Below are 12880 nucleotides of genomic sequence, written 5' to 3'. Positions count from 1 at the left end.
TCATAAATTGGCATTTCATGTTCATAGCGGATGCTGGTCAAAACTCTGCCGAAGGCAGGTTTAAATTCCTGTTAAACTGTTAAATTCCTCATTGTACTACATTAATCATGTGAAAGCAATCCTTCTTCTTGCGTATGGCTTGCACAACTTAAAGTTGTAGGACAACTTGTTCTATTTGATCTATTTGTTTGTGCACGTCGGGTTGATTGCATTAGTCGAAACAGGGTGGACCACGTGAAGGTTGCAATCTCACACCCCTGTAAAAGCAATGCAAGAACAATACAATTTATTTCTTTGTTTATTATGCACTGCTTTGTGCTCTTAGGACGCGGCAAATAAAATTGGTCTCTCCCACACAGCATTATTTATCCAGCTGCATGTTTCTTGTTCATAATGCATGTTGCAAATTCCTTATGGCTTGTATACTTCATGCATTTCACTAATATGCAGATTAATCAGTGTTGTTTTAAGATGTTAATAACTTCAGATTACAAACCATCAAGGGAAAGTAAATATAACTTTATTAACCATATAACAAATAAGGTGATACAGTTATAAGCTATATTATGCTGCACAATATATAAATGTATTCACTACTTTATGTATATTCTGCTGCAATGAAATTAAATATTTTTTTCAGGTTGTAAATATGTTTATTTTCAAAACATTTCAAGTTGTAGTATTTAGCCATTATAGCCACAATCTTTAAATTCCATCTAGGCAGACTTCTCTTGATTAAATCCTTTTTGGCTCAATAGGTACTTTCTTTCCTTCATCATTAAAAGTCATTTTTGAATTTGTCAATAACTTCAAGTAAAATTCAGTCATAAATGCTATATTTCTAAACAATGAATATTTCAATTGTTCGTTTTGTACAAGTAATGCATTGTGCTTAATGGGCTAGCATTTCCATTATAAAAATTAAACAACTTTTAGAAACCATAGGTCACACCTACAATAGGTGCAAATCTTGTTCATAAACCGGTATGTGTTTGAATTAAGATGGAACTTAAACCTTGCATCCCGGGCAAGCCAAGCTTTAAAAGCTTATTTTTGCATTTTAAAATTGAATGTCAAACCCCTTGTTATTTTGTCTTTAACCTCATCTGATAACGTCAGCATTGAGTATAAATGCACGTGAAGCTATCAGGAATACAAAGACAACAAAATATTGGAAATGACTTGTTTGCCGACGCTGGATTCTACAACAAATTCTGAATTGAAAAAGATAACAATCTTCACATTTGAAGATCTGTTGCATTTCTTTTTAAACTATCATAATACTGCAAGTGAGAACCTTAAGAAAATGTTCATTAGCTCCACTATACAACAGATTTCTAAATAAATACAAATATTCCCAAAATAGTCAGAGAGTTTTTTTACTGTTTATATGGATTCCATCAGATATACAAAGAATAATTGATAGCACAGATTGTACAAAGTCACTGTGTCTTAAATAATTACCTTAAATAGCAGCCAGCACACAATAAAAAGTCACTTCAGAGAGCACTGGAATGTCAATGTAAATGTAACATTACACAGGAAACTGGATATAAAATAAATCAAGCACAACAAAATGCTTTTTATGTTTTACTGGTGCAATGTAGAATATAATTTCCCAACGTACCTTTTGATACTAATTAGATATTTAATTTGGTAGACAGTTGCATGGTAAACCTTGATTAGAAAATATTCCAAACTGGAAGCCGAGGTTGTTTTCTCATTTAAATGAGGGCAGGTTTGGCACTTTAATGCTGATGTCTCCTATGTTAATATTTCGAGGCATTTCCGGAAGGTTCATATTTTTTACTGCTGACACAGCCCTGGCTGGAGCTCCCGCAAGACCAGCCTAAACAAGGACGCAAATATTAAAAAATTAGAAGAGTATTCAACGACACAAAATAAGTTTTCAGAAATATATTCTTGAAGGGTGGATTGAGAACACTGAGTTATTTTTCATTGTTCATTGCTTGCAACAAATGAAAAATGCTTTATTTTAAGATAATTTTGACATTGACAGCAAATAGTGGCTCCTAACATTTGAAATAATATGGGACATTTATGCGCATTATATTCATAATTTGTTCCTTAACCAGACTGGAAAGTTGCCTCAGGCACCTGAAATAAATCAATTGAGTTATTGCAGTGACTTAAACAGGTAATACACTCAACAGCCCAAGAATATTTTGAGAACAAACAAAAAATGTTGTATTTTGCATTATTACAGATGTAAAAATAGAATGTTTTCACGATATATTTAGTATTGTCTGCAAAAAGGATTTATCATTGTTACTGAAATGTCAATGTTTCCAGCGACAATATCCAAATTGCTCTCTTATAAGAGAAGCAAAGTATTATTTAAAATTTTTGACGAACAAATCATAGAGTTATATGGACGCTTGGTCCCACCTTGTCCATTCCAGCCAAGTTGTTGTATTGGGCTAGACAACGCTATCATCATTTGGCTCAGAGCCCTTTAAAACCTTAGTTTTAGTTATCTTCGACATCTAGTCTATGCTTGGCTTCTCCATATAGAGGAGGCCACATGAGCATCTGAATGTACTATGAGCTCCAAAGTAGAGGAGCACATGAATGCAGTGGAGCAGGTTGGAAAAGGTGCAGGTAAACATCTGCCTCGTGGAAGAGCTGTTTAGGATTCTGGATGGCAGTGAGGGAGGAGGTGAAATGAGGAAATTTACCACTGACTTCTGTAAACCCAGCAATCCACAGCTACCTCAACTATACATCCTCCAACATGGTCATCTGCAAGGTTGCCATCCCAATTTCTCATCCCTGTGACATCTGTTCTCAAGGTGAAGCTTCTCCTTTAGAGCTTCTGAAATGTCCTCCTCCTTCTGGAAACATGACCAGTTGATAAGAGTCCTTACATGCATTTCTTCCATTTTCAACATATCTGCTGTCTTCCTTCACTCTCCCAGACGGAGCGGCAATAGAATTCCCTTGGTTTTTACATATCACAATATTAGCTTCCGCAACCAACATCCCGGCAATCACCATTTCCGTCAGCTCCAACATGATCTCAACCTGTCACATCTTTCCTTCTTCCGCCACTTTCTACAAGGACCACTCTCTTTCACCTCCTGGTCTGCTCATCCCTCCCACCCACTCCGCATCAACTGGCGTTTTCCCTTGCAATCATAAGTAACACCTGTCTACCCACCTTATTCCCAACAACCATCCAGGAACCTAAAGACCCCTTTCAAGTGAGACAGAGGGTCACCTGTACTTCTGAAGGCACATACTGTATTTGGTGCTCACAATGTAGCCTCCTCTACATTGGAGAAGCCAAGCATAGACTAGATGACCAACTTTGTGGAGCACCAACTGTTTGCAGTGGCCATCTTGTGCTTTCAGTTGTATGCCATTTTAACTTTCCTTCACATTCTCACGCTGATCCATCTATCATTGGCATTCTCCTCTTCTACAGAAACAAAACACAAATTGAAAGAACAACATCTCACATTCTGCTTGGATAGCTAAAACCAAAGGTATGAATATTGAATTTTCCAATTTCAGGCAAGCTACACCCCTGATGATTTCTCCCACATATCTAGTTTCCTTCTCTCTTTATCTACCTATCCCATCCCCTCCACTCCTCTCCCCCACCTGGTTCCATCTGCACAACCGCTCCCCATCTGATTTTACCAATCATCTACCAGCTACACTCAGGCAGCATATATGGAGGGAGGTGGACAGTTGATGTATTGTGTTGAGACCCTTAAGATTGCAGTAGAAGAGAGATAGCTGGTACAAGGAGGTAGAAAGAAGGTATGAGCTGGCAAGTGATATGAGAATCCAGGAAACAAAGAGTTAATTGGCAGATGGAAGAAGTCAAAGACAGAAAGGTCACTATGGGAAGGAGAACTTAAAACACCTATCAACCTGGAGCTGCAGCAGACTGTGCCAGACAGAACACAAGTGTTCAACAAAGCGGTCACCTAATCTATGCTTGTTATCACCCACATACAAGAGGCCATATTGAGAACCAAATGTGATGGATGAAGTTGGAGGAGGTGCAAGTAACCCATTGTCTCACTAGCAAGGGCTGTTTAGGTCCCTGCATGGAGGCAAGAGAGCAGATGTTTCACCGCCTGCAGATGTCTTGGGAGGGGCAGGGATGACCAAATCAGGAAGTCATGGAGAGAATGGTCATTGAGGAAAAACCCAAAGTGATGGTCAGGAAAAAAGTGTCTGGTAGTGGGATCATGTTGCAGCTGGTGGAAATGTTGGAGAATGATGTGTTGGATGCAGAGGCTGGTGGGGTGAAAAGCAAAGACCAGAGGATCTTTATTCTATTGCTCAAGGGGTTCCATTGATCTTCAAGGGATATTCTTACCATTTATACTGTTCCAACAACAACCAGTCACTTGTAGACATGTCCATTTCATACAATCCCACCAATGGGTTATCAGAGCAAAGACTAAACCCATTTGGATAAATGCAAAAACAAGAATTGGTCAGAGCTTATTTCTTTAGCCAATAAATGCCTAATAAATTAAATAAATATTCGTAGGCTGTGCATTATTTTACATAGGGAGAGGTAGGACTTACAACAATCTCAGTCAACTTTGCTGTGCTTCCCTCCGTTACAATTTCAAACTTTAAAAATTCAATATTTTTATAATCTAGAATAGGGGCCTCCAAACCTTTCAACATGAGGGTCACATTATATATTTGGCACATTTTTGCAAGCCGTAGGAAAAAAATAAAGAATTGTCAGTTTTATAAATTTAATGAACTCAAAAAAGAACTTAAGTAAAACAAATGGAAGAAATTCCAAACAAAACTTGTAGCCATCAATCAAGGTTAACCAATGTAATCATAAAGTTTTATGCAACCATATTAATGGGAAGGGGGTGGGACTGCTGTTTTGTTGATTTTGACAGTGGTTGTGCTGCCGACTGGGGCCGGGCCCTGTGTAAGTGGTGGGGAGAACCTCCAGTTCTCGCTGTAAACACAACCCTCCTGAAGTTCAGTCTACCCGAGGGGGTTCGCCGTTGGAATCACAACAATTGCTTTACCTGGGGGGTGGGCTCCTGCTTCGGGCAGCTGAAGCCAGCCCTGTGCAATGTGTGTCTGTGTATTGAGGTGTGAGACACCGAAGGCAACAGCGGTTGCGGGATTCGCGCGGTGGCCGGAGGGTTACTATCAATCACTCGCTTCTCCAGGCGAGTCTCCAGCTTCTCCCGTTGTATCGGGGCGAATTTGTTTGAAAGGAATTCTTCACCCTCCCCTCCCTTCTCGGGTTTCTGTCAGCTGCCGCGCCGATCCCCCGGCGGACACTGGAGGCACAGCCCAAGCAAGGAAAGGCTTGGTACCAGCACAGACTCCACCGAATCCTGCTCCACCGCTCCACACTGCAAAGCCAGCGAGCGCCTCGCACAATCTCTCCTTCCACCGATCTTTAACCCCTGCAGGCCCGGAGTTCCTTCCAACGCTTTGGAGCGGATAAGATGTGGCCCGCCATCCGCTCAGCCATGGGTCCTGGCCCCTACGCAGAACCAGGTCCTGGCCAACAGCAAACTGACGTGTAAGTTCCCGAGCTATCACAGAACCCGCTAAATAGCCTGCCGCACGGAACGTGTTAAGAGCTTGCTGCAGGCCGGATAAAATCTCGTGGCGGGCCGAATGTGGCCCACGGGGTATAGTTTGGAGATCCCTGATCTAGCAGATCATACTAACCTGTGTAGACACAAAATGCTGGAGTAACTCTGGAGAGAAGGAATGGGTGACGTTTCGGGTCAAGACTCTTCTTCAGACTGATGTCAGGGGAGTGGGCGGGACAGATATAGAATGTAGTAGTTGGAGAAGGTAAGTGGTGGGAGAACTGGGAAGGGGGAGGGGATGGAGAGAGAGGGAAAGCAAGGGCAAATTGAAGTTAGTGGTCATACCCCAGCAGTATAAATATTGACTTCTCTAACTTCAAATAGCCCTTGCAATCTGAAGGGTCTCGACTCGAAACGTCACCCATTCCTCTCCAGAGATGCTGCCTGTCCCGCTGAGTTACTCCAGCATTTTGTGTCTCACTTTGATTTAAACCAGCATCTGCAGTTCTTTTCTATACTAGTTTCAAATGTAACATGATTCTATAAGTGGATATGGTCATTTGCATTTTGATTACAATGACAAGAGAAAATACATTTTTGTTTAAAATCAGAAAATTTAGGACCCAAAATTACTTGGAAAAAGACAAATAATCAGCAATAGTCATCCCTCAGAAAAAAACATCAACTCATCTGACAGAATTAATTGACAAGTGACTCAATTCTGAACATTAACCCACATCCCCAATTTCAGTTGCTGTTAGGCAACTGTGTTCTTTCCTTGTGTTTAAGAAGGTACTGCAGATGCTGGAAAATCGAAGGTACACAAAAAAGCTGGAGAAACTCAGCGGGTGCAGCAGCATCTATGGAGCGAAGGAAATAGGCAACGATTCGGGCCGAAACCCTTCTTCAGACTGATCGGGGGTGGGGGGGCGGGGAGAAGAAAGGAAAAAGGAGGACGAGCCCGAAGGCTGGGGGATGGGAGGAGACAGCAGGAGGGCTGAGGAAGGCGAGGAGACATCAAGGACTAACAAAATTCGGAGAATTCAATGTTCATGCCCCCAGGATGCAGACTCCCCAAGCGGAATATGAGGTGCTGTTCCTCCAATTTCCGGTGTTGCTCGCTCTGGCCATGGAGGAGACCCAGGACAGTGAGGTCGGATTCGGAGTGGGAGGGGGAGTTGAAGTGCTGAGCCACCGGGAGGTCAGGTTGGTTATTGCGGACCGAGCGGAGGTGTTCGGCGAAATGATCGCCCAACCTCCGCTTGGTCTCACCGATATAGATCTGCTGACATCTAGAGCTGCGGATGCAATAGATGAGGTTGGAGGAGATGCAGGTAAACCTCTGTCGCACCTGGAATGACTGCTTGGGTCCTTGAATGGAGTTGAGGGGGGAGGTAAAGGGACAAGTGTTGCATCTCCTGCGGTTGCAAGGGAAAGTGCCCGGGGAGCGGGTGGTACGGGAGGGAAGGGAAGAATTGACAAGGGAGCGGTCTTTGCGGAAGGCAGATATGGGGGGGAGATGGGAAGATGTGGCGAGTGGTGGGGTCACGTTAGAGGTGGCGAAACTGACGGAGGATTACTTGTTGTATGTGACGGCTGGTGGGTTGAAAGGTGAGGATGGGGAGAGAGAGCAGTGTTGCGGGGTGTGGAAGAGACCCTGGTGCGAGCCTCATCTATGGTGGAGGAGGGGAACCCCCGTTCCCTGAAGAATGAGGACATTTCAGATGCCCTGGTGTGGAACGCCTCATCCTGGGAGCAGATGCGGCGTAGACAGAGAAATTGGGAGTAGGGGATGGAGTCCTTACAGGAAGCAGGGTGGGAAGAAGTGTAGTCCAGATAGCCATGGGAGTCAGTGGGTTTATAGTGGATGTCGGTCAGAAGTCTATCACCTGCAATGGAGATAGTGAGGTCAAGGAATGGTAGGGAAGTGTCAGAAATGGTCCAGGTGTATTTGAGTGCCGGTTGGAAGTTAGTGGTGAAGTGGATGAAGTCAGTCTGTTGTGTGCGGGTGCAGGTGGCACCAAAGCAGTCGTCGATGTAGCGGAGGTAGAGGTTGGGGATGGGGGCCCTGGTACGTATTGAACAAGGATTGCTCGACGTAACCGACAAAGAGGCAGGCATAGCTGGGGCCCATGCGTGTGCCCATTGCTACGCCTTGTATTTGGAGGAAATGGGAGGAGTCAAACGTGAAGTTATTGATAACAAGTGTTCTTTCCTTTGCAGTTTTAACTCTCAACATATAAAAATATACATTTAAGTTGAAGAGTTCATGGCCACCATTAAAGTCATCCTATTATTCCATAGAAATTGAGGATAGCAAAGCAAAGTGATAGACATCGCAAATTGAAGGCAATTAAAAACAAAAAATTAATGTAAGCAAATTCTCACGATGCATTCAGGAATTATAAAATTATTTGCACATATACCCTCCAACAAGACTAACTAATCATGCATGTTCATGCAGTTCAAGCAAAGGGATCACCAATCGCGTTAACATTTTCTGGAAATTCATCTGCAAGAGATCAGCTAACATTATAAAAAGTATTGCATAGAATTAATACTATGGATACCGCAAGTTTAAAAATATTAAATCATTCAGAACAATGACAGGTTGAGAATTAGAGAACACCATTAATGTGCGTAATATGCAGAGTGATGGAATTTTTAAATTGGAATTAAAATGGTCTTTATGTAAATTGATGTTACAAACTAAAATGAGTTTATTGCCAAATGTTCGAGAAGCACTGAACAGATGACCAAGAAAAGCGAGGAAAATGTTCAAATAAAATAGAATTTGGTAAACCAAATAAAAATATTACATTGAAAATTTAGATGACAACTCACTATAGAAAAGTTACAAATTAGGTGCAGAAAATTTGATAGGTTGTTGAAGAAAAATAAAAAAATACGATTAACAGCCAGATTTTAGATAAACATCCCTGCATGAGAATTAATGAATGGAGAATTTTACTGCATAGGTTGTTTTAGTCAGAATTATAGATGAATGCGTAACTGTAAATGAATTTGGCAAGTTAAACCATGCTCTCTTAAAATCTCCTCATACACAAGCATTAGTTAAATAATGAATGAAAATCATAATGGTCACGAGTGATTAATGTTCCTAGTCTGATGATACACTCCAAAGATTATACTGCATGCATGCAATTACAAGATAGAGAAAACAAAATGAAGTCTGCAAGTAGGAGAACAAAATAAGGAGAAGCCTATAGGAAGAATTAAAATACTTTAACATTTATACCTCATAACATCCCTAGCATGAGGCATATGATAATGAGGTTCCCATACAAGTGACCCATAACTCTGATGACATCATTTTGCTTTCTATTTGTGAACAACAAGAGGAGGAGTTATTGTGGGCCATTTAAAGGCAGCAGTACCTGAGAGATTATAGTAACAGAATCTATCTGTCCTGTCTGGGAGATTGAAAGATAAAGGTCTGTAAGAGAGAAGAATGGAAATTGCTAGAAAGGTCACCTGTTTTTGGAAAGTGAAGAATAACTTCAAGACGACTAAGGAATAAAAAGATGTACTTTATAATGTTATACACAAATAACTGGAGAATGGCTCGAATCAGTCCAATATCAGACCTTCTCCCCTCCCATTTCACTCAACAAAAAGTATGGACACAGTATGTTCCATAGTTTGCTGCTCCAGTACTTGATCCGTAAAACATTTATCTTTTATGTGAAACAGCAAATGACAGTTTACTATATGTACATCATGAAACAAATTGCGGCAAAGTTCAACCGTGTCCCCCCTCCAGCTGAAGTCACTGAATTACAATCAGGAAAAATGAAATCTCTCCATTCGATTCAGAACCAACAAGGTCAGAAACAGGTCATTTAATACTACAGCTCCCCATTGATCAAATGCTGGAACCTTTCTACTCTAACACTCTTAACACTAATCATTGGGGATTATGCAGGACAATATACTAACCCCATTCAACAGAGAAGCCAAAAGCTCTTGCAATATATCTTGTATAAATGTGATAGGATATTTTACCTTTGAATACCCATCAGCTACAGAATGCTGTGATTGAGAAATTCACTTGGAAATATCCAGACATGTACATTGAATGCAAGCCAAGTTGTGAGAGAACAGAGATAAGTGCTTTGAAGACTTCAAATGGCAGACTTCAAATTTCTATTTCCTAATCCTGCTCCTCTAACAGCTAAACTTGAAGACAATTTAAACGGTTTAATGTTTACTCCGAATCAGTGACACTATATGAAATTCATGCAGCCTGTCACTTTACTATGGGTTTGTAGAAAGAACAGCAGTAATAGATCTTAGCCCTTCGGCGGTAAATTCTGTCTGAGTTTTTGATCAATTTGATCCAGGGAGAGATATCAACTCAATGGCCAAATCATCAAAAGGAGGACATTTCTCAACGTTCTAACTCCCCAACATTATAACCCCATGCTTTATAAAATTGCTAAGATGCTTCAAATCTATATACTCTCTCTGTAAGTAATCTCTTACTGCATTTTAATGAACCCTTTATTGGGGCTCAAACAGTCTTAGTATTTCAGCTCCAGTTTTAAGAAAACAATTTATAAATGGAGCACTCACCTGGATTTTGTTACTGGCAAGGCAGTTGATCTTCTTGTAACCTGGCTGCATGCAAAGATCTTGATGATTCACAGATCTTAAAACTGATAACAAGTTGGCCAGTGTGCAAGTGAGAAATACCGAACACATGATATCAGTGAGATGTGGCATAATGAAGATTCAACTAAGAATCACAATTTAGAATTGCCATTCTGTCCTGTTTGTTTTACAGTCTGATCTAAGCAACTTTGGACAAAATTCTAGTAAGAGTGTTAAAAGTTACGAGAAGGTAGGAGAATGGGGTTGAGAGGGAAAAACAAATCAGCCATGATCGAATGGCAGAGCAGATAGGAGCAAAATTACATCATTCAACCTATGCCTAATGATCTAAATAAGAAAGTAGAATCAACAATCAGCACCAGCACACTGAAATAAGGAGGCAGCTTTTATGGACTGATAGAACATCTAAAGTACTGAGTGGGTGAGCTTCGAAAGAATGATAGCCTGTAATGATCCAAAATTAAAAGTGCAACTACATGTATTCATTTTACTTCTGATTTACTAATTATTTTACTAATTATTTTATTTCCCTTTCCCCTCTCCAAATATCTTTGACTTTCACTGTGTTTTTCATGTCTGTCCATATTCATGGCAAGTCAGGTCATTTTGGAAATAAAGCAGAACAAAAGTGAATCTGGGAGCAACCATCTCTCCCTCCAATAGAAGCACGCAGCAAAACAATTCTCACTCACAAAGAGAAAGTTATTCAAGAGATTTCTGCAGAAAGGTTAGATCAAAAACGACTTGTAAAGCAGAATAATGATTTTATTGGCAGCAATTATGTGGATCGATCTTGAAGAGAACAATGTTCAGGAACCATTTAACAAGCTACTTTGTGTCTCTATCCTGACCACAGTCAAGGCAAAGGAACTTAAATCTGAAAAGTTTATTGATTGCATAAACAATTTATATTTTTAAGAACTTTGAGATGCATGAGAAAAGGGCATTTAATACTGTGGCTTATGTGAAGCTCATTTCATATTGCCTAAATTAAAAATGCACTCTCAACATTTGCACATAATTGCAAATGTTTTAGAATATGGAAGGTACAATACAAGTTTAGTTCTCACTTGGTACCAACTTACTTGATCTTGCCATAGTCTGAAAATAATCAGAATTTGGCATTGGATTTGGATGTCACAGAGAACTCCTAACCTTTTTCTTTTAAACTTCACAGTAGCCTAGTATCTCATTTATATTAGATGTTCCGGTCAGTTTTATGAGGACTAGTTATTGGAAACTACAGGTTTGCCATGACAAAGGACTGAATAATTTACAACTGTATTCTATAGAATTTTGAGAGATAATTACATTTAGTGATAACAAATTTCTTACAGAAAAAGAATGGACGCAAGAATGATGCTTCTCCTGGCTGAGGCATTTAGAATAACGGGTCACAGTCTCAGATAAGGTAGAGGTCATTTAGGAGAAAAATGAGGAGAGATTTTGTGGGGAGAATTTTGAAATGTTCTACCCTGGAGGGCTGTGGACATACAATAATTGAGTTAATACAATATCAAGATTGATGATTTCTGCATATTAAGGGAATCAAGAGATACAGGGATAGAGCAAGAAAATAGGATCGCGATAGAAGCTCTACCATCTGGCGGAGCAGGCTCAAAGAGACTGATGGCCAAGATCTGCTCCTCATTTGTTGTTTCTCATGTTCTTTTGGTACCTATTATACCTATTGGTACATTTTGTGTGTCAATGCAGAAGCAAGCAGAGCAATAGTTCACAAATTCTACAATAAATGACATCAACCAAATGACAGACAAGAGTTCTTAGTCATAATAAATAACTGATTGGAAGACAGGATGATATAAAGGAATGAACATTTGACTGAATAAGAATGATTCATACCTGTGATGCACTTCTGGCCCTAAAGACAGGAGCTTCCCTCAAAGTTGGAAGCCAAATACTATTAGATTGAACTTTACAAAGAATTGTGCGGCACTAATCCAGCTTGCTATCAAGCTAATCATCTTAAAAACATTTTGATCATAAAATGTCCAAAACACAGCATTTTAAATCATTCACGAACATTTGATAAAGCAAAGCAAGTGCAGATACCATGTATAGAGTTTTTCCCCCAAAAGTAAAATGAATAACAGTATAGTGATTAACCAAACAATACTTTCTATTATAAACAAAGAACATTACCAAGACAATGCAGGACAAATCCAATCCAGCTCACTATCACCCAGTCTACTCTTGATCACTATTGAGGTGATGGAAGGCATTATCCACAATCCTCTCAAGCTGCACTTACAACCCGCTCTTTTGCATTTTACAGGTACACAGCTCTACACCATGTCACACTAATCATATGAATTCCATCCTAAAGTTAAAAGTGGGGATGTTCAAATACATTTGCAACTACTAAGTTAAACTGTGTGGGGAGGAACTGCAGATGCTGGTTTAAGCTGAAGATAAGACACAAAATGTTGGAGTAACTCAGCAGGACAGGCAGCATCGCTGGAGAGAAGGAAGGGGTGACATTTCGGTCGAGACCCTTCTTCAGACTGAGAGTCAGGGGAAAAGGAAACAAGAGATACAGACAGGGATGTAGAGAGATATAGAAAAAATGAATGAATGATATGCAAAAAAGTAACGATGATAAAGGAAATAGGCTAAACACAAATTGGAGGACCAGCATCTCATATTTCACTTCGGCA

The 12880-nt window shown here is 40.2% G+C and overlaps 1 protein-coding gene across 1 annotated transcript in view; it reads right to left on the bottom strand.

The window, feature by feature from the left end:
• Positions 1–498: 498 nt before the first annotated feature.
• The window catches only part of ap3s1 (adaptor related protein complex 3 subunit sigma 1), a 91285-nt gene continuing 78903 nt past the window's right edge, over positions 499–12880 (bottom strand). The window contains exon 6 of the mRNA XM_033017457.1: positions 499–1849. Coding sequence (XP_032873348.1) covers positions 1721–1849 — 129 coding nt within the window. The 3' untranslated portion in view covers positions 499–1720. The remainder of the gene's footprint in view (positions 1850–12880) is intronic.

The sequence above is a fragment of the Amblyraja radiata genome, chromosome 3 (genome assembly GCF_010909765.2).
Source record: "Amblyraja radiata isolate CabotCenter1 chromosome 3, sAmbRad1.1.pri, whole genome shotgun sequence".
Taxonomy (NCBI): domain Eukaryota; kingdom Metazoa; phylum Chordata; class Chondrichthyes; order Rajiformes; family Rajidae; genus Amblyraja; species Amblyraja radiata.
Note: the sequence above shows the minus strand (reverse complement) of the source record. Positions and strands in the feature narration are given on the sequence as shown.